This window comes from Cyanistes caeruleus, chromosome 29 (assembly GCF_971803275.1).
Source record: "Cyanistes caeruleus chromosome 29, bCyaCae1.hap1.1, whole genome shotgun sequence".
Lineage (NCBI taxonomy): Eukaryota > Metazoa > Chordata > Aves > Passeriformes > Paridae > Cyanistes > Cyanistes caeruleus.
The window spans coordinates 2,577,569-2,600,249 of NC_141729.1; the positions used below are offsets into that span (position 1 = coordinate 2,577,569).

Below are 22,681 nucleotides of genomic sequence, written 5' to 3' on the forward strand. Positions count from 1 at the left end.
TGGGTGTGGTGATTTAAAAACAGCCTTTTATCTCTCATTTTAAGTATTTCATCTCTTACTTCAACTGCTACAGTTGGTTCAGCAGCTGCCATTCCCTTCCAGTGAGCCATTTGTCTGGGTTTTTGCTGTACATGTCTACAGAATCCTGTTGGCTTCACTCTGACAGGAAGTTTTCCACTTGGGAACCTTATGGAAAAGTCCTAACATCCCATTTTGGTGATGAGAGGAGGCTGATGGCCAGGTTGCAGCACCCTGGGTGGGAGCGCTTTGGAATGGAAACACTGAGAGCCCCCAAAGTGCAGCAGTGCCAGCAAGGCACACTTTGCAAGAGCCCGACATAAAGGACACAGATGAGCTCCCACAACAGCCTCACTGTGCCAGCTAGATTTACCCTTGAAATGTATAGCTAATTTTTATAGTCATCTTTCCAACAGTTTGTCATTTTCTTCTTCAGACAATCTGTCTTAGTGTGACTCTTTCCAAAAAAAATAAAAAAGAAAAGCTCAAATGTAATCAGGTTGAACATAAATATTTGGTTGTATATGCTGTAGGCAGAACCATGTTGTGACAGCAGTTGGGAAAAATATTAATAATGTGCAGTAAAAATGCCTTATGAATCCTCCTCCTTACACCCCCAAATGTCACCACTGCCAGAGTGGCCTTGGAAGAGAAAGAGGGTTAATTAATTAATCAATTATTCAATCAATCAAACCAAAGGTTGTCAATACCAATCACCAACACAGCTCCTGTAGCCCAAACCCCAGGCACCCACCTGTGTAAATGAACCTGCCTGGTGCTCCTTTGCAGAACTGTTTGGATTTGTAGGATAATGTCACCTCCACCACACCGGGAATGTGTCGGGGGGGCGTCTGGACGCGGATGGCATGAGGTGTGATCAGCTGGGGATGGCAACAGGAGGCGTGAGACCATCAGGTGTCTGCTCTATTCTTTTACTTCACCAGTAAATTACAGAAAAATTTGGGTTGGGAGGACTCCAAAGATCAGCCAGTCCCATCCCCAGTTAACACCTCTCTCTATCCCAGATCGCTCCAAGTCCTGCTCAGTGTTGGGCACTTTCAGGGATGGAGGAGCCACAGCTCTTCTGGGCTACCTGTACCAGGCCCTCACCATAAAAAATATTATCCTCATCTCCAGCTCTACTCTTGTTCATTTTAAAATCATTTCCCCTTGCCCTGCCATCACAGGCCTCAGTAAAAACTCTTTTTATTATCCCTATAGAACAGCAGAGGGATACACCTGGGTTAGTTCCTGGCCTCCAGAAGAGGATCACACATTTTAGGATAAATGGTCATTAAGAAACTTGTACTGTTAAGCCCATTGGCTAACTGATGCCTTATTCTTGATCCCAGATGGATTATTTTTCTCCTTCCCAAAGTCAAACCCTTTATTTCTCTACCTTTGCTTATGTAAATAAACCTGTGTAAATAATAAACCCTGTAGAAAAAGTAGTAGAGTAGCATTCATTAAGTTCATCAATATGTAAAAATAGATATGGGAATATCAAATGTCTCCTTCAGCTCATATCAGGAGACAATTTCTAATAATTTCTTTGATTTTATAGACACCTAGAATTGTTTAGTTCCATTCTAGGTATCATCCAATAATATCACAGAGCAAGGAAAGCACATTCCATGAATTCCTGTCACACAGGCTTCAATGTCCCACCTCCCACAGCAGCATGGAAACAGCACTGAACCCTGAGCCTCCTCAGGAAAGGGAAGTCTGTACCCACCTCACTCCACACCAGCATGGTCCCAAATACCACCTGCAGCCCATCAAAGAAGTTGTCCCCGATGATGATCACCATGGCTCCCCCTGTGGTCCACCCCTCACTTGGGCTGATGGCTTTGATGCAGGGCGTGGCTGCACAGAGCAACAAAAACCATCAAAACTTCACTTTAAGGTGTCTTCTTTTATCCCCCAAACAGCTTTGAGGCTGTTTGCAGGTCTGGGTGTGAATCTCTGGAGCAATTCCTGCAAGCATTGAGCATCCCAAGTGATGCAAAACTGGAGCTGAGAGCAGCTCCACCCATCCATGCCTGGGAATTCCTGAATTCCCAGTGCTGGCAGAGGCCTAGGACAAATCCCTTCCAGCCATCCACCCAAGAAGGCTGCTCACCACTCCACAAACCCCAGCATGCTGATAAATAAGTAAATAACGGAATGTTTTCTGCCTTGCAAGTGTTAATTACTTGCCTATTCATTACTGGCACTTAACATCGTGTCATTAAAGCCTAATAGGCCAACTGTAGTGGGTGTAAAAACCAAACGCTTAAATGGCTGTGCAGAGGCTGCTTAAAAAAACAAAATAGCACCCACTCATTAGCATATAATCCCACAAATCCTGTGGAAAAAAAGGTAGAGCAACAGTCATTAAGTTTATCAATGGGTGAAAGAAGGGAATATCAAATGTCTCCTCCAATTCATATCAGGACATAATTTCTAACAATTTTCTTGATTTTATTGAGTCAATTTTTTTAAAAAAAATTTTTTTTTTAATTTCTTTTATTTCTCTCTTCCATATGTTCAAGGCCTCTGGACTATGCATCCCATCAGGAACCCAATATGGTTTCCAGGCCATAACCAAAGTCAATCCATCACTCCATTCCCAATGTTGACAGGGTCAGAGGTGGAGGGGAACTTTGGCAGTGCTCCAAAAACATGAGACTCCTTTGAACAGCCAGTCAATCACATCCAATCAGTCAAGGAAAAACTGGATGGCTTCCTAGGCTAGGAATCCTGGGATTTTCCTTCTACCATTTCACTGCCCGCTGGGGGAGAATTAACACCACTCTGAATTCTTTACTGATTCAATCATTTTCTTCCAGTTCATTAATTCTTCTTTTAGGCTGATACAGGGCACAGTTAAGAAGTGGGGCAGCAAAACATTATAATGAAATAATATCCTTGCTTGTCTTTTCTACTAACATCACCAGCTCTTCTCACTTTCCGTGGCTGCAGGAGAGGGAAAAGCTGGCACTGATAGCATTTTCCAGCATTTTCCAGTCGCTTTTGAGCACTGTCTGCTTGAGGGAGGTGGAACATTTTGGGAAGGGAGAGGGAGAGGAGGGGCCAAACGTGTTGAAACTTAACAGATACAAGAATTTGTAATTGCTTGAATACAGTCCCCAACCCATCCCGGAGCTGGCCATGAGTCTGGCTTAGCCAAACAAACTCACATCAATTAGTGTCAGCTCCCTCTGCGCATCGTTAGGCTCCGTGCACAGTTTGTTTAAGGGAACCAGTGACACTTTTTCATACACATCTTGTGCTGGAACGGCTCTGTTTAACTAAGATGTCATCTTGCCTAATTTGCCTGAAATCAAATCTATCCCAGCTGAATGAGAGGGCTGAAATTTAGATAATACTTGGTGTTTCTGTGTTTTTCATCTTTGCAGTACATACTAATTAATAAATTGCAGGGGGAGGGGGAGCCAGTCCCTTAGAAGTGAGGAGGATCATATTTTGCATGCAGTAGACACTGTTTTCCTGCCTCTGCCTTCCCCAAACCCCCTGAGGCTCTGCAATTCCCCCTTAGCTCTCCTTCCCTCCTGAAAACAAACAGAAAGGGAAGAATGGGTAATTTCTGCTCTGCTCTCCAGACAAAACTCCCACCTTCTGAGGGGTCGAGTCTCCTCGCCCTCCGCCCGTGCTTGGAGTTGTTGTGCACGAACATGTTGTCAGACACTGCCAGCACGTGCCCATCCACGTTCACTGTTGTCGATAGCACCACCTGGATATTTAGAAAGAAAAGGAAAAAAACAGCCAGGTAAAGAATTTATTCGAAATTCAGTTTGTTAAGGATTAATAATTCAGTTCTAAACCCTTTTGTTTTGTAAAATGGCAGCACACCCTGAGGGGGTTTACAAGGGGAGAAAATATTTTCAGCCTTCATTCAATGCATTAATTGCATTTAACACATGTGGGCTATATAGAAGTCTCATAGAGCTCCTGCAGTATGGAAACTCCATGAAAACAGGACCTAATTCTATTCCTGGTTTTGACATGTGAGTGCAGGGTGCCTCCTGAAAAATCATCTGAGCCTGAGCACCCCAAACCAAGCAGCAGGTTTTAAACCTCAGCCTCCATGACTGGGCTCCAATTTGAATTCTTAGAGGAAGTAACTGTATATGTTAATTAACCCACTTTAGTTTTTACAGTATCCAAAGCTCTAAATCCCATCAATCCAGAAACATGTGTGACTTCAAGCCACAGACTTTTGGGAAAAACAAACAGCGTTTTAACTCCTGAAAGAAGATGCCCTCAGATTGAGTGGTTTTGACTATTAGTTGGTGTAAATGAGCTTAATTCCATCCCAGTACCACACCTACAGCCTTGGAAAGTCAAACCCTGGATGTGTTCATGGATTTTTACAGCCTCAGCTGTCACAGCCGAGGTAAGAGGATGTCAAGCTCTAATTGTTGATAAAACTCTGTTCAGCACAGAGCAGGAGACACCTTGCCCCCGCCAGGCTTAGGCGAGCTTAAAGAATACTTTCTTTCTTGAGACGAATCTAATTCATTCCAAAAGGCTCTTGTCATCCTGTACTCTTATACTTCTCAAGCATTCTTGTCACAGAATGTGTTGCTTTTGTGTGCCAACTGATTTCCTCATTCCCATTAGGGTGGGGTGTGACTCCATCCAAAGGGAACGTTTCCCGCATGACATAGCTGAGCCCACTCAGATGCACTTCATTATTTTCCCTTAAACAATGGAAATAAATTTTAGTCTCTCACTGGCCAGCCCAGAGCACACTGTGGCAAAGGGGAATAGGCCTGAATTATTCCAGTGTCTGAAATATTTACGACAAGTGTTTAAATTGCAACCAAATGTAAAAAAAAAAAAAGCGTGTCTTGTATATACAGTTACAGTATGGAATAGAGACATCTCTGAGCTCACTTACACGAGTGGGATAAACACACCCACGTGCTCCCAGGAAGGGAGAGCAGAGGCAGCCTTTAGGTGTTCACACATAGAACAGAATTATGGAATGTCCTGAGTGGAAAAGGGACCCACTGGGATCATCCAGTTCCGCTCCTGGCCCTGCACAGGCACCCCAAAATCCCACCCTGAAGCATTGTCCCAATGCTTCTGGAGCTTTGGCAGCCTCTGTGCCCATTCCCTGAGCAGCCTGGGCAGCGCCAGCACCCTCTGGGGAAAGAACCTTTCCCAAAATCCAGCCTGAGCCTCCTGGCACAGCTCCAGCCATTCCCCAGGTCCTGTCCCTGTCCCAGAGCAGAGGTCAGTGTTGGAATCACCATTTGGGTTGTGCACAAGACAAAAGCCACATTTTGGGAGGAGATGTAGAGACCCCCACAGCAATGGCAGAGTATGAACCAGCCCAGAAGACAAGAGCTGAGCATCTTCTGGTCCCTGAGCCAGCAGGAATGGAAGATGCACTCCTAGACCTCGGTCCGTGTGAGGTTCCATTTTTATCCACCTCTCCCAGCCATGACAGGAGGGCCAGAGCCACTTGGCCTGTCGCAGTCTGGGACCCAGAGTGAATAAACACCGTGTTCCCGTGGGCAGGATGAGATGCAAAGTTTAGACCTGAAGCAGAACCTTCTCAAAGTCTGGGGCCTTTTTTGATGTAACCTGAATTTCAGTAGAGACCTTGGTCATTGCTGCACCACCACCACCCAACTCCTCATCCATAGTGTGGAGAAAGGACAGGTGAGATTGTGGACCTCAAAATGACTGAACTTCTTCGCTTTGCCCCAGCCATTCCCTGTTGCCTGATGGAGATCACAATTGTTTTATTCTGGGGATTAAAAACCAATGTTTTATGGATAAAAGGAGGAGGAATGTGCATTCCACCATGGTCTCTAACTCCCAGGCCCTTCCCTTTCACAAGCCAACTGCTTTCCCCCAGTGAGTATTTCCTGGGTCATGAAGGGTGACCCTTTCCATCTGGAATCAATCAGTCAACTCCTGACAACTTCCTGAAACACCTCACTCCATTTCCTGTTCTCTCCCCCTTCCCTCTTTCCCCCTGGTTTGCTTCACTCTTCAAAACTGCAGGCCACAGCAGCTTAATGTTAGAGGGTCAGACACAGTTAGACTCCAAAACACTACACAAGAACACCTTTGACCTTCAAAAATCTTTACATCTTAGCTAAACAAATCAAGGTCAACATTTCTTACCATTACCTTGTTAACCATTTCTATGCATTTTTGCCAATACTCTCTTGAACACGTATTTATCAGCAACACTTGTTCTCCCAACATCGTAAAACAGTCCAAGCCCCTTTATAAAAAACCTGTATTTAGTGCTGATGAAAGGTGATGTGCAAACTTCCCTGGAGATTTAAATTCTGACTTTTGCCCACAGTGCTGGCAAATGGTTCTGGTAAGTTTTTCTTTTCCTGCCCTGATGGCACCACTTCTTGCCTATGATAATTTGACTTCTTTGCCTGTTCTCAGTGGAGAACAGGCACTTTTACCTAACACCATTTGCTAAGGCAAAATTTAATCCAAAGGGAATGATCTGAGAACAAAAAAATAGGTCAGGTAGGCCATGGATTCTGATAATTGAGTCTGAGAGCCAAACTTTGGACACAGCCATCATAAAAACTACAGGTTTTGTGCCACCCAAAAGCTGGACCAAACTGTCACCTCTGCTGGGGTTTCAGAGGACAGCAAGCAAGAAAGAAAGAGAGAGGGCAATGTGTTATTCCTTCATCCTTCCAAACACAGATCCCATCTCCCTCAGAACACTGGGGGAATTACAGGATTCTAAGCTGTTTTCACACCCCTCAAGGTTCTCCCTGCCAATCTGCAAAGGTCTTCTTATCAGCTGAGAGACCACAGCCAAAAGCAGTGATTCCCCAGCAGTCCTGGAGAGATGCCAGAGCCATATCTCCACATTATTTTTGTTTCCCAGGTGCATTTCTGTAACGCAATCCTTGCTCAGAACCCACGGGGAGGGTTCACCTCCTGTGACATCCAGGCAAAGTGTCTTAAGCACATTAAACTCGGCTCCTCTGAGCTGCACTGCCTCTCCTTCGCCTCCCTCCCAGCTCAGGGGGTTGTGTTTCTTTACAAACCCTCACCTGGGTACTACACATTTCCCTCCCCCAACTATGTTATATCAGTATTTTTTATTCTAAAGTGTGCTGCTCTTCAAATCACAGATATGCAAATCCATTCACATCCCCAGATATAAAATCTGTATCAGTCACAGACACCTATTTAGACATATGGTACAAACATTCCAGGCATACAGGCATTTACTTACATGTAACATATCTCATCACTGTGTAAATGATCTCTCTCAAAAAAATTCCTGTTACCATTCCAAGTGTAGAAAAAATTCTTTATGACATTGTACATCTGGAAACAATATTGCATTCCTGATGCACTTTCCCTTATAACTCTCTAGTCACAGCACCATGTTATTTTAACTTTAAAAAATAATAAAAAAAACCAACCAAAAATGCTATGAGGATTTTAAAACATAGTAATTTTTTTATTATTGTTATTATTTTATTATTAGTAGTATTAGTATTAGTATTTTCCAGATGAGTGGAAGGAAAGATGTCAGGCCTCATCCTTCTGCCTGGACTTGGACAGGGCTCCCACTGATGTCAACAGGAATTTTGGTTGAGGGAGTAACACAGGAGGAGAGCCTGGATGTGATGGGTTTGCTTCAGAGTTGGATGAGGAATAGGATAAACAATGTGGAAAATGCCAGCAGCCTCACTCAGCTCAAAACTTCCATGGAATTCTTTCGGAAATCCTCTCCAGCACCCTGAGCCTGCAAAGTGGGGGCTGACAGGGCAAACTTGGCCTTCACCCCAGGGAATCTGGAGGTTTTTGGGACACTGGGGTTGGGCTCCACTCCTGGGCCATGGACACCTCATCTCCTGCTGTTATCCACAGCCAAACCACGGAGCTGCTTCCATATAATCCCATACAACCATTTCCACCTTTGCCTTTGACACCCATCTTGTTTTAAAGCCTGGGGGTGAGGGAATTTATGGTTTCCAGCCTAAATTTAGTCTGTTTATACTTAACATTAGCTTTAAAATTATTATTTCCCTTCCTGACCTACCTGAGGGTAATTCTAGAGAGCAACTCCAGCGCTCCTCAGTGTAAGGATTTGAGCCAAGCTCTTCTCCCTGTCCCATTAATGACCCATTCCTGCACCTGTTCCAATGTCATTTTGCTCTCTTCTGACTGTAGTTAATGCAGTGTATTGTACCCAAACAAGAAATCAGAGGGACCCAATGCAACAAATCCATCTCCTTTCTGCTGCCAGTGTGAGACAGAGTGGATCTCATCTGTGGTTTGTTTTTAATGGATGACACATCACTCTGGGAACTCTCTTTCCCCATGGATATTTGGCCTTCAGATCTGAGCACATTAAGCTCCTTGAGTACTTTGTCTCTTGCAGTTGAGTCAGTCCTTCCCTTACTCACACAGAATCTAAAATAACCTTTTGTTGGGTCAGTCAGTACCCAATGAAGAGATCTGCCTCCTGCAGTAACAGCCCAGGCTCTGCTGACACCAGCTGCATTTGTTTTGCAATCTATACCTGGGAAATCAGTGCCCCATAATGATTATTCCATGTAGGATTCAGCTCCAGCAGAGTTCAGTGATCCCTCTCTGTATCCCAGCTTGACCATGGGGGTCTGTGGCTCATTCCTTCCTGATTCCTTCCCATTTAGAGCAGTTCTGTTTTATCCTTGCCATCCTTTTTTCTTCCTATGTCCTACATTCCTAACTCCCAATATTATCCCACCCCTCTCAATCATTTTCCGTTTCCCTGAGTGACACAGACCCCTTGGAGCACCGGATTAGGGCGAGCTGGGTGAAACCCCAGCCCCAGCCAGCTTTGCTCATGTGTCTGATGATGAACTGATCCAACCACTCCGAGGTCAGGAAGGAAACCTCCCCAGGGATGCACCTTGTTATTTTTCCTTTCTCTCCCTCCCTAGAGCATCCAGAGGAGGTGGGGGTACCTGCTAGAAAACATTCCATGCCATGTTCTCTGCTGAAAACAGAGGGCAATCACTGACCTTTGTCTTTTTGCTCCTAGAAAAGGACATTGGCTCAAAGCTGGCCACTGTTAGTACCAATTTCTGCTGCCTTGTAGCCCTCCTTGGCACTACAGGACCTGTTTAATCACTCTGCTCCTGCAGGAAGGAGAATTCCCAATCAACAGGAGCCTAATGTGTGAGCACCAGGGCTCAGCTGAAGCATTCCACCTGAAGAGCCTCATCTCAATTCCACAGAATTATCGTCCCCCTTTACACACCGGTCGTTACCATTAAAGGATCATTGGGCTTCCATCAAGTTCTTCAGGAGAATTCCTCATTAAATGGAGGGCATCATTTTTATTTTTGTATTTTAAGTTCCATTCCTGGGAGAATCCCTCACTGAGAACACAGCCCTGCCTAACAATACCTACATAAACTCAATTTGCAGAGGAGCTGAACTTAAACCTTTCATTTGAATAAGTGATTTTAGAATGATTTTAACTCAGCTTTCCACCCACCAGCTTTATTTGGAAATATTTTAATTGATGAATAACCAATATTTGCTTCAGTTAAATTCACAGGAACATATTGCTCCATCTCTCTGGGTTTTGGGCAGCCATCAAGTAACTATGAAAGCATCCCTTAGTTCTAGAAATATTCCCTTTTCTTTAGTTCTAGAAAGATTCACTTTCCCCTCTTTAGCCACTGACAGACATTGAAGTAGTAATTCACAATAAAATCATGTTCCTACAGGGGAAGAAACCTCACTAAAATAATGATCACACATTCCTTAACTTCTGATGTAAAACATGGCTTTCAATAGCACAAAACCATTGCATTTGGTTAAAAGAAAAAGAAAGGAAGGCAAGAGAATTTAATTGTATTTCTGAAGCTCTACTTAATATCAAAGCAAACTTCCAATAATCAACAGGATCTCAAAGCAGCTGGTGTTGTTCTCCAAACTAAAGAATTAAAATAAAGAAACCCCAACTCTTCAGGCATCTGGAGCTGCATTAAATTTACAACTCAGTATTAATGTAACCTTTCCTCCCCTTTCTCTCCCCACCCCCTTTTTTTTTAGCAATACACTTGAAACCTAACATTTAATTTATCTTAATATATAGTATGAAATATCTAAATCTTGTGATGGCTCTGGAAGTGAGGCTGGGGCTGGGCTTGGACACTGGATCCCAGTGCCCTGGAATTTTGGGGAAGAGCCAAACCAAGGCCGAAAGGTGCAGCTTCACACCCATCTCTAATCAGAAGCATTAGCCTGACACTTTTCCAGTCATGAGTAACCATCGTTCTGGGCTGGAAAACTCAGTAGGACGCATTTTAAAGTACTATTTCCACATCTTTTAATTTGTATTTGTGTCTCATCAACAAAGCCTTGGGTTTGGGCTTCCATTCAGGCTCCCCTAAAGGGCAAAAATGGTGTTAGAGAAGACCCTTTCAGGCCCAGGTTTCAGTAGTGATTAAATGATGGAAGGATTCTCTCTGCTGTTTTGTTTAATAACCACCGAAGTATCCTGGTGTCTCCTGGAGATTTGACAAGCACTACTCCACTGAAAATGAAAATATTTGGCTATGCAGAAGAACACAGATAGAAATTAAAACGCCCTTAGATGAGCATTGCTGCAGAATTCTGTTTGCATAAGGGAAGTGAAGTGCTTGGAAATGTCTGGAAAAGGAGGGACTTAATAACAACAGCTGTACAAATAATTTATTGGGGAAAGACCAGCAGAGGTCTTAGATATGGCCCAAGACTGAAACAAAATGAATTAAATCATGAAATGAATAAACCACTCTGCTGCACTGTGGTTTTTGACCCTGCTTTTCCTCTGCTCACAGGTTCCTGCACATGCAGGATGCACAACTATCCCTTCAAACCTAACAGACAACTGTTCTTTGCTTTGCCTGGTGAATATATTAACAATTAAAATGAAAATTAACATGTCCAAAGTGTGAAAACAGACGTCTAGTATTTTAAAGCAATTTTTTACCCCCCTGCTTTTGACTTTCAGGGTTGCTGACCAACCACGTCCAGCAGGCAAAAAGAATTAATCAAAATGTTAAAACAGAAAAATCAACAAACCCCCCAAAATATCAACCAAAAATAAGTGTCCAGAAGCTATTGGAACATTCAAGATCACTCTTAAATTTGGTTATATTGAGGGAAGTAATGATGCTACCTTTAGAAAGCAGGAGGCAGACAGAAACAAGCTGTCTTTGCCTATTGGCCTTGCTGTTCATCACGGCTAATTTGCTTTGGAACAAGGAGTTTTGTTATTCCCAAGGTGTCAAATTTTAGCAATTTGAGCCACTTTTTGTATCTTTTTTTTGTCCACACTGACCTCTGCAGCCCAGAACAAAGCTCAGCAATGCACGTGTCCAACTTTGAAGAAGCCTTAATGAAGATCCTGCTCTCACTCAAAACCTCAAGAGTTCTGCAATTTGTCTCAGAGGTTTGGGTTCTGTAACCATGAGAAAAGGTTGGTGTTTTGGGGAGGGCTGATAAAAAGCAAACTGAACTTAGTGGTTTTAAAGGCTGATCTTGATTAATCTGGGGGCCTGAACTGAATTCTCCCACTGAGACTCAAACGGGATGAGCTCCCATGGAACGAAAGTGCAGGAGGAGTTGAAGTTATCACAGAGAAGCAGAGCCCTGGAGTCTCTCTCGGCTCTGTTTTCCCAGCTTGGCTTGCTCAGGGGCAGAAAACCCAGCTGAGGAGTTTATCCCAGCTCACTTTTCTCAACAAAGTGCTGATTTTGGTGCAGAGATCCAAAGCAAGACCAGGCTCTCTCCCATAGAGGAGAGCTGCCAGGTGGATGGGCTGAGGAATGCAGGAATTCCATCCGCATCCACGTGATCCTGCAGGATTTGGTTCAGTTTCCCTGTTCAAGGTTTCCCTGGACACCTGAGGCTGGTGGGCTCTGTCACATTCCCCTTTGGCTGAGGTCACACCAAGAATAATGCTGAGACCAAAAAGAGTTGGCTCCAAACTCCCCCTGCAGCTCAGCATCTGATGGAAATCAAGGATTTGAGGATTTTTTTGGGAGCAGCCAGCATGGGTTTGAAATCAGTGCAGAATTTCTCCAACATTCCGCTGTGTTTGGGCCCAGAATTTCTCTTCTGGCAGTTCAAACCAATATTCTGTGTATTATGGCAGCGCCTCAGGTCCCCAGGTGTTAATCAGGAGAGCCCTGGGCACGATTTTTTACAAACTCAGAACAAACCCCCCCAAAATGGAGACTATTTGTGTTTCCTGACATTCCACAATCAGCTCTTCTCTCTGGCTCCAAGAGCCAACAAGATGTGTTTACATGCTGTAAAAGGGGTTTTTTTTCTCCTTTCCTGATTTTTTAGCATTCTTGGCAGATGATAAGTAATTGCTGGGTTTTTTCTTTATGAAAATTGCCACTTGAAAAAAACCTCAGTATAAATTCCCTAACAATGAGCACCTCTTTTTTCCCCTCATGTCTTATCATCTCTAAAAAACACAGAGTTAAGAAGTCACTGCGGTCTCTTTAAACTACTGGTGAAAAAAATTAGGTTGGTCAGGAATTTCTCTTTAAATTTCTTTGTGCTCCAAACAAAAAGCTAATAAATATATTTTTATTTAATTTTTGCCTGCATTTCTTTAATTTCTCTGAGCTTTCAGAAGCTTTTGTTTTGCAGGATTTCTCGTAAAGTTGAAACATTTTTTTTAATTATTGAATTTTTCATTGCTAGCAGAAGCAGAAGAAAAAGAAAAAATCACTTTTTCTATGAGAACACGTTTTGATGGAAAGTCTGAAGTAACTCTGTAAACTCCTGTGGAGTTTTAACTCCCTTTATAAATAAGGAAACATGAAAATGAACACGAAACATGAAATACGAAGCAATTGAGCATCAAGTACCAAACCTATGGATGTCACCTTCCCATGTCAAGGATCTACAGGAACACCACACAACCCTCAGTGAGCTAAAATCCAATTTTTGTTAGAGATGTGAGACACAATAATATGTGAGTATTATTATTATTGAGACACAATAAGATGTGAGTGAAGGCACAATAAGAATGGGAACAGGCAGCATTTTCAAGGGTGGTCCTGGGTTCCATCAGTGAATTTTGGAGGCTTTGGCTGATGGATTTGCTCTCCTGGATCAAGACCATGGAGTTTCACCAAGGTAAGCAGCCCCACGTGGAGTCAGAGATGAGAAGGAAATCAGCTCTTCTCCTCTCCCCACTGCCACACTCCACCTGCTCGGTGTTTCTGAGCTGGAATTCACAATCCATCAGCCACGGGGCCGATGGAAGCAGTGGCAGATTTCACTGCCAGGCAGCTGGGTCAGGGTCCCACGGGGCTTGTTGCTTTTGCTGTGAGATCTTAAAGTGACCAGCACTATTTTGGCTTCTTGGTTTGTTGTTTTGTTATTTTTTTTTTTTTTTCAAGAAGCTGAAGGGAGGATGTGAGAGTGTTAGAAAGCAAAAAAATAATAGGGAAAGAGGTAGGGAATGAGAAGGTTGCTTGTGTAGCACGTACAGAGCTACTTTGAAAAATTCTGAGGCATCTAAATATCACAAGCACAATCCCTGCTGTGGGCAGCTGTATGTGCGAGCGCTTTGCCCGAGGGTGTCAAATCAAATATCCACTGCTGGTTGGTACAGCACAGCACTTCCCCCTGGGGACTCAGGGTGGAAAAAGAGGGAAGGAAAACAAAAAAAAAAAATAAAAATGGGGGGGGTGGGAAGGTTTAAACACAACAAATGGAGAAAAACTTTAACACTGATGCGGCTTTTCATAGATTGTCATCGTGTTTATTTGGAATGATGTAGGAGAGAGGAGATGGGGAAGGAAAAGGAGAACAGAGGCAGAGAGGTTAATGCTGAGCCTTGTAAGACTTACCTGGAACCGTCTCATATCTCTCGGGTTTCCTGCTGTTTTCAAGCAATTCTGATTGCACTTGAGAAAAAATTTGAGGAAGAATCTGGAAAGATAAAGAACTACGTCACTTCTATTAACCACAGCAAAAGGTGTTGCTATATTCTGTTTTAAAATGTACATGAAGTGATTTGTGTGATGTTGGCTCTTACAGAGCTACAAGAATTTGTCAAAACACAGATAAACCAAACTCTAATAAACAGAATCTACAAAAGCCAGCCGGCAAAGTATAACCAGTGTGACAGAAATCCACCGTGGTGTAAGTGAACAAACATAATTCCTCTGATCTACACCCACTCCCTCTCCGCAGGTTTGACCACACAATTTTAGACTCTTCCTTTATCTCTCCCTCACATTCAAGGTCTTTCTTTGGCTGTCTGGAGGGATTTCCCATGAAACAATATAGAGGGATAATGGTATTGTGGAAACCACAAAACCAACAGGGCAACTCCGAGGCAGATAAGCCTTGGAACGACTTGGAATGTATGAAAAACCCAGGAGCAAACACAGCTCAGAGAGGAATCTGATGAGGTTTCATCCTGATGATGGTTTTTTCTGATGAAGATTCCAGTCACTAACGCAGAGGAGCAGAACTGCCAAAAGCCCAGATTATTCCTACCTAGATTTTGAGGGAGGATAAGGAAAACACGAGCTCAAGTGAAACATGACAGCTCATGCTGTCCGAGCAGATAAACCCATTAATATCCCACAAAGTTCTCGTGCCAATTATTTTTGCCCTGTCACATACACCCATCTTCATATGGTTTATTATTCTGTAGAGTTTCGCTTGTTGTGTACCCCAGGTGCATCTCCAGCCTGTTTGGTGACTCACCCAATGCTGCATGGACATTTTACAGTTTAGAAATATTAAGCAGGAATTTTCCCCTAAGCTGTTCCACCAAATTTTGTCTTGCACCCACGGAGGAAAGGATTCACCCCTTTGTTTTCTGACCGAATCCAGACATTTCAGAGGTAAAGAAACTGTGTGAAAAGCCACGGTGGTTGGATTAAAAACAAAACAAACAAGTCTTCAAAATTCAGGAATAAGCAAGAAATTTTTTGGCATCCTCTGTTGCAAGTGAAAATATTCTCTGTGATTCTTATTTCCATTTCTGTTTGTCAGACAAGATGGGTTTAACTGCAACAATTATAATTAAAAAAATAAATCAAAGACTTTGAGATAGATTTAGAAGGAAAAAGATTCGGGTGCAAGAAAAATAAATAGTTGAAGAATTGATTTTGAATACAAAGAACAAGTTATTTATTTATTTCTCTTGCTGAGTGCTTTCTTTAAAAAAAAAAAAAAAATAAATCTGCTTTTGCAGTAAGTTAAAGTCCCAGGTGAGCCAGGCCTATTTCCCTTTCTGTTACTATGACAACGATTTTTTACCGCAGTCCCTAAGTCCCTTCAGAACTCACACATTCATGCCTTGAATTAGAACTTTAAAGGAGAAAGATGGATATTTCTTGGGTTTACCAACAACACCCTCCAAACCAGCCCCAGCACAAGACAATAACACAAAAATCTGCTCTCCCTTGTTAGTGCCACTTTCTCTGCACTACTCCCACCACGAGATTTCTCCTCCATCTGCCCCAGAATGCAAAGGAAAAACCACGGGTTGGATCCATTCGCATGTTGCTCGAACAAACAAAACCCCTCTGCAAACCTCAGCCACAAAAAAGACCCAGATTGTGCCATGTGAAACCACTGCCACAAAATCCACCCTGCCAGGGACCCTTTCCAATTAAAATGTCCAATTTTTTAGCTATCATTTCTTAAATTCTCTCTCAAATATATTAGATCTTTTTAAAATGTCTATTTTCTCAAGGTGAGAGTGTTATTTTCTCCCTATTTCATTCTCATTTGAGATCTCCCTTCAGCAGGACATTGAAGTTCAGCAGGAAAGAGGTGTCAGTGCTCAGTTCTCAGAGGGCAACTCCTGCCAACAGAGCCCTGGGCACCTCCGTGTCTTCCAAACTAAAAAATCCTACAGAATTTCATGCCTTGGGAGCAGCACTGAATATATTTTATTAAATAAGTCCTGTTGAGTCCATGCTAAAACCTGTGACTTCTTTTTATATGAAAGATTTGGTGAGATTTTATCCCCAAAAACGTTTTCAGAAGGAAAAATCCTCCACATGCAGGCACCCTGGGAGATTCACAGGAATGTGAATCAGCACAAATGTTACTCACAAAAACTCTTTCTTCTCTTTCCTTCTTCTTAGAGATACACAAAATAATATTTGCAGATATATAAACAGCTTATAGGAGATGTGCCTGTGCAAAGGAAAGCTCCAGAATGGAACCAAATTATAAAATGAACCAAGGCAAGGAACTTTTCCATGAAAATCATTGAGCAGCTGGCTGATCATTCTGCAGGAAAACCACAACAACAACAACAAAAAAAATCCACAGGTTGTTACTTCTAAGGAAATATAAAACAAATTAAGCAGGAAGATGGCCAGCTTACTTTATAATTTTTTTTTAATGCTTGCATCTCTTTTGATTGAGATGAGAAAAACCATCAACACACACGGAAGAACGAGGAAAATGAGCAGGGAAAGGTGTCTGGGAGAAAACTTGTTGTGTCAGCTGGGCTGATTTTGGGAAGAGCCCAGATCGTGGGGGACTGTCACAGTCACAACCCCTAAAAGGCAGACACAGAGAGGCAAAAATTCCAAATAACAGCATCCACCAGCAAACTCTGCAACGCGGCGCAGCAAGGAAAGAAAATCCCCTTTTTCTGCTAAATGCCTGCAGAAAGTCAGGGTTCAGACCCCCAGCGAACACAAACCAGCTTGAAAATGGAGCTGGATTCCAATTAAATGCGGCCTGATTCGTGTTGAGGGGGGCAATGGCCATTAAAAAACCACAGAAAACAAAAGTTCCCCTTTCCCCGAGCTGCCGCAGCGCTGAGCATTCCCTGTCCTCCCCTGGTGCTCTGCACCAAACCCATCCAAACCCGCGGGGCTCGGCCGGGATATCGAACCCCAGCAATGCAGGGGATCCCCCCAAGGTGTCTTAGAGGCGCCTTGACTTTCTGCAACTGCTGAACAGCTCAAAAGGCTGAAATCTTTGCTGCTTTAAGACATCACAAAATTGCCTCGCTCACTTCAGAAAGTGCTGGGTTTGCTGTCAGCACTTAAACATCGTGGCAATATTCATATTTCTTTTGCTAAGATGCTTATTGGAGGTCACTGGATGTGCTGCACTATGACAATTTCCCTCCCATCACCCCAAAATTTAGATTTAATTTCATTTAGCTGCACACACAGGGATTTTTATATATATTTTTTCCCCCAGTTGAACCACATCTTTCTTTTTCTCTTTTTCAGAGTTCCCCCAGTCAAATTTGAGCTGCAAGTGGGCACCTGCATGAAGTATTTGGTAGGTTGCTATATATACATATATATGTGTGCGTATAAATATATATCTATATATTTTTAAGAGGTTGCAGCTGGGAAATGCATTAATATTTATTGCAGCATTAGAATAAAAATGACTTGGGGGGAGCATAGAGGAGGGAAGGTTTAGCACTAAATGAGGCTGATTTAGGGGTAGCAGGAGAATTGCAGAAGGATTTTATTAATTTCTTTAAATGAGACCCTTTAGCCAGTGTTCGACCTTAACCTATATATACATAAAAAATAATAATAATTTTTACAAAACAATTAGAAAAAAAAATGAGCTGATTTTGATGTTTCTTGGCCAATCTTTGGCCTTGCTAAGGACAGAATTAGGTGGGAGTTTAGCAGGTGACTCTGGCTCCAGCCAAGCAAAGGGACCTTGCCCCATCCTCTCAATATTTCAGGGTGCTGGGGGAAAATCTCAGTATTTCAATATTTCAGTTATTTCAATAACTACCCCTGAAAACTCTGGCATTGCTATAGAAAAGCAGATTGAGTTAATGCCCAGGCATAAAACTAATTAAGATATAAGCACACACTCCTGTTCCTGTTTCTGTCTCATCACTGACCTCACCGGGTACAGAATGATGCACTTGAGAGGTCTCCGAAATGCCACCTTCAATCCTCCTCCCTCTTTCTAGGGCTATTTTAGAAGTCACTGCTCCTCCTGCTGGGAGCTCCCACCAGGCCAGCTCAGCTGAGGGACTCTGAAGTTCCCCTTTTCCCCTTCAGCCCCAAGCCAGCTGAATTATCTCAGCCATTTTTTTGCGCTACCTCAAGCAGTCCTTGGGGAAGCGCCAGGAGAGCTCCTAACGCAGCTGAGGGCTTCACAGGGCTCTCCCTGGACGTGGAGAAAGGCTGAGCGCAAATTAAACCAGGTCTTGCATCAGTTTCCAAAGCAGCTTTTGACCCACAGTCCCACCTGGTCTATGCACAAACTGGCAGGTGCTGGACCTGGCTAGAACTGAAATCTGCGTTCCACACCTCCCAGCATGTTTGTCCACCTCAGATGAGTGAGAACAATCAAATTGACCTTCATCAAATCCTGCTGGAGTCAGAAAAATCCTCCTGGTGCATCCAGCAGGACTAGGCAGAAGCCCCAAAGCCCAGTCCCACGTGCAGCAGAAGGTGTAATTTAAAATAAAATCAGGCAATCAATTAATAATATTTATCCACCGTTGATGCTTCGTTAAAATAGAGGTATAGAATCAAGAGGTCCAACATTGGCTGTATGTTGGGAACAGCCTCTGGATACACCTAAAAATGCTGGATACACCTAAAAATTTTCCCTTGTAAAGCAAGTAATTCTGGCTTTTTGGGGTTGCTGTGGAATTTGGAGTTGTGGCATCAGTCATTTTTTGGAACACACATACCGTCTGGGATAATTCTGATTATACTTACCAGCAAATCCTGTGCTCCAAAATCTAATGGAAATAAAAAGATACGGTGCAATTCTGCTTAAATTATTCAGTGCTTCCAAAAAGTCACAAAGGGAACAAAGAAAAAACAAAAAAACCAGAAGTTGTTATTATGAGTAGTGGTTAAACAATATTAAATTTAAATACCCTGTGCACTGCAAAAGTGTTGTTATTGCAGTGAGGGCCCGACTCCAGCTGCATCAGAGCAGGGGAATTCTGGATCAGTCAGATCCTCCCCTCAGGTCACCTGTGTGTGCCTTGGCATGGCAACCTCTGAGAGAAGTGGGACAAGTAACCCTGCCCAGTGCCCCACACAGCCTCACATTCTTTCCCTTCCAAGGGCCAGGTTTGCAGGTCGCTGTTTCAAATCAATTAATTGCATTTATGGAATATCACCATCCTGATTTTAATGAATATCACGGTAGAAGTCTTCTTTGTAATCTGAATATTTATCTCTGGAGTAATTTTGATCTATTATGTGTATTATTAGGGAGCTGATGAGAAAATTCCCCTTTTTTTTGCAGCAGTTACAGTCAGTGTGGGATCAGGCAGTGCACAAAGGCGCTTTAAATGAACGTACACCTTCCACGGTGTGAGAAATGAGGGGGGTTATTGCAGTGAGCCAGAGTATTTATGTGATACTCCACAAACAGCAGCTAATTAATCTTCACAAAACTCCTGTGCATAAAGTGTGAACCCAGTTTAACAAACGTGAAAACCAACATATGTAGGTCAGGAGACTTTTCTGAGTCTGTCAGAGATTCACTGGGAGAGAAGGGAGCAGGAGTCAGCAATGAGATCCCAAGCCTCGGCCACGAGAAGAGGAGTTGGCTGCTCATTTGTCACTTGGGGTTTTTTTAATAGAAAAACTCCAGTTGCTCAAAAAACCAACCAACCAACCAACCAAAAAAAAACCCAACAAAAAACACACTCACAAAAAACCCCACACAAAACAAACAAACAAAAACGAACCAGAAAGCAGATTAACGCTATGCCTGTTATTCCTACACCCAGCAAAATCCTCATTTCCTGATGGGACAAACAAGAAACTCTTCTCTATCCTCTTGCCTTGATTCAAAGCAATTTCTTCAGTCTGGTTACACTTTTTTCCTAAGTGGCTTTTCTTGCAGTCACTCGCTCCAATTTAGATTTTAGGTTTAAAGTTAAGATTCGATGTGGGAATATTATTTAGGGCCTAATCCCTGAAATTCCCCCCAACTGGGGGAAGGCAGAAGTGTCTGATTTCCTCTGAACCTGGGTTCAAAAAAGCCAATGTTGGAGATAGGTGCGAAAAAGGAACAAAAACAGGGTTGGGAGTCAACTAAGGGAGCCCAAGAGATCTGATCAACATAAAAATCAACTTTAAAATTACAGCATGGCAGAACCCATCATAAAACTGCCTCTAATTATCATTTTTTTGCTATGCCAGGATGTCCTGCTCACACTCGGGTAGGTTACACTCTCTACAATGGCTTGAAAAAGACATGGAGTGAAAATATCCCATGTTTCAGATGGATCAAAGGAGAACATTGCACACAAGTCCACAGCAATGGATCCATGTCCAACTCCCAGTCCTTTCCCTCAGGCACAGAACAATTCCTCCTCAAATATCCCCTTTCTTTGCAGTCTGGAACAACACATTTCTCTCCACTCTTTATCTAGTGGGTTTGTTTTGGTTTGTTTTTTTTAAAAAAAGCTTAATTTCAAACCAATAATAACTGAATATAAACCTGCAATGTGTCACTTGACCTCCAGACGTGTCAGGAAACTTGATATTTATTTGCTGTGAATCTTCGATGCGTTTCGCCATTTTCGTCTCTGAAGATGATTGTGTCCCCCTGGTTCAGGGCAGGGACACTCCCCCACAACTGCAATTCATGCTCTTTGGGACATAGATGCTTTATTTGGGAAATAAATGCTTCTTCTGTTGTAAAATGATTCCATTTTCAAGAAACAAGAGCTGGGCGAGAGTGCCCTGCCGGGTACCCGGGCAGTCATTTCTCGGTGCTCAATGCTCTTGTTTCCCATGGCCACATTTGCTAGGGGGAAAAAAAAAACCAAAATCTCCAAGGAAAACCTCCTTGTTTGTGCACTCTGATGAAAACCTGACACCATTAATGAAAATAATAATTGAACTCTATGGGCTCGAATTGAAAATGAAACACAACAGTAACAGCATGTTTGTAATTGCAATTGTTCTCCAAAAAGTCTTTGGAGGACTCTTTGCAATTTGAGCAGTTTTCCCTTTTTCCTTTGGGCTTTCCCCTTTACTCCTACACCAAAACTTTCCAGCAACTTCCAAGACAATGGGTAAAAGCTTATTTATCCTGGAAGATCCATATTATTCATTCTGTTTGGCACGGGCCCAAATGCCAGAGCATAATCAAGAGTCAATAGGCAGGGAGGTAATAGAGGAGAGGATTGGGCTGACGGGCTGTTGAAAGGGACCTTCAGATAATATTCCCTGGTTTATTACGGTGTCTGTGGGCTCCAACTGTGCTGGGCACGTTGTGAAATTGTTATTGGGGACAGGAGACACAAAGGACAGCGGGGAGGGAAGGCATTTGTGCATCTCAGGGACGGGGAAGTCAAGGCACAATTTTTCCTGAGAAAATCAAGACCTGCCCCATAGAACAAAGCCAGCTGCTCTTCCAGGCAGCAGCCACATCCCATTCCTGCATCCCAGTCCTTCTTGGGATTTTAACTGGTTCTTTTTACCAGTGACACAAAATTCATTCAGCTCATTGCCTCCACACATAACACCCAGCAGGGTTTGGAAAACACGGCCGGACTCTTGTTCTTTACGCTCCTGCCAGCCTCAGCAGCACACGCAAGATTTGGGGCTGGGCTGTGTCACAGGCCCAAGGATACTCTGCAGTCCTGCTTAAATCCAGTCATTTTTGGTATCACCTCATCCTCTGAGTTCTACACAGGTGCAGATTTATCTCCAGCCTCCTTAGCAAACCCTGCAGATCCCAGAAAGGCTGGCAGAGGCGCTAAATGAGCACAGACCCCAGTCCACACTCATTTTGTTTTTCTATACAGAGAGAAAACCTGCAATTCCTTCCTCTTGTGGCTCTTCCATCCTCCCAGCCCATGTCTCTCCAAAACCCCAGCCTGCTGAGCCATGCTAGGCTGAGCAGTGAGCACCAATTGCACCAGTGGCCCCTCTCTGCTGGCTCTGCTGGTTTTTACTGCTGCTGCCAGATGGCAGAGCCCGGCACACAAAAACTCCCGACCCTGCAGATAACGCAGAACTCAGAAATAACTTCCCAGCGACTCCAGGAGAGCACAGAGCTGATGTGAGCATTGGGGATGGAACCAAGGTTAGGCTCCCATTTTACACCTGCCAGAGTGGATCTGGCTCAGCTCAGAGCTCTCGCTCATTCGGGCTCTGTCCCCAAATTGGGTTTGTGTGGAATAAACGTGCTAAAGAGGCAGATTTACATCCCAGCAGCTCAGCATCCAGGCACATTCTGCCTCCCCCCTTCTCCAGGGCTGTTCAGAGGGTAGATTTGCACCTATTGTACTTCTGGGTCTGGGCACAGATGACCTTGAATCCGAACATTGGTGTAACATTATATTCCTGTGACAGATTTATGGATTGGCAGATAGGGGTGCATTCAGCGCATTCCTTCCCTAAGACAGGACAGCATCCAATGTTTGTTAGCATCATTAAACTAAAACTGACTTTTCACCTGCTCCCATACCATATGCAGCTGCAAATTTTTAAATTAAACTATGAAGCCATGCATAAATTTACATATATTACAGACTAGCCTCTCCATTTAACATGCAAATGTACTCCAATGTTTCAGAACACCTTCTGTCGCTAATTAATTTGCTGAATTATAATTAGACTAATCCTGCATAATTAATAAGCACAGATTTTTTTTTAATTTCTAAGCAGCTTGATGAGATCATTCA

General features: G+C 43.2%; 1 protein-coding gene across 2 annotated transcripts in view; it reads right to left on the reverse strand.

The window, feature by feature from the left end:
* EBF2 (EBF transcription factor 2) overlaps window positions 1-22,681 on the reverse strand; it is a 132,934-nt gene that overhangs the window by 18,902 nt on the left and 91,351 nt on the right. For both annotated transcript variants that reach the window (XM_086865683.1, XM_086865684.1), the window contains exons 7-10: window positions 13,893-13,974; window positions 3,637-3,754; window positions 1,754-1,884; window positions 773-899 (exon numbers count right to left, since the gene is read on the reverse strand). In XM_086865683.1, coding sequence (XP_086721809.1) covers window positions 773-899; window positions 1,754-1,884; window positions 3,637-3,754; window positions 13,893-13,974 — 458 coding nt within the window. The remainder of the gene's footprint in view (window positions 1-772; window positions 900-1,753; window positions 1,885-3,636; window positions 3,755-13,892; window positions 13,975-22,681) is intronic.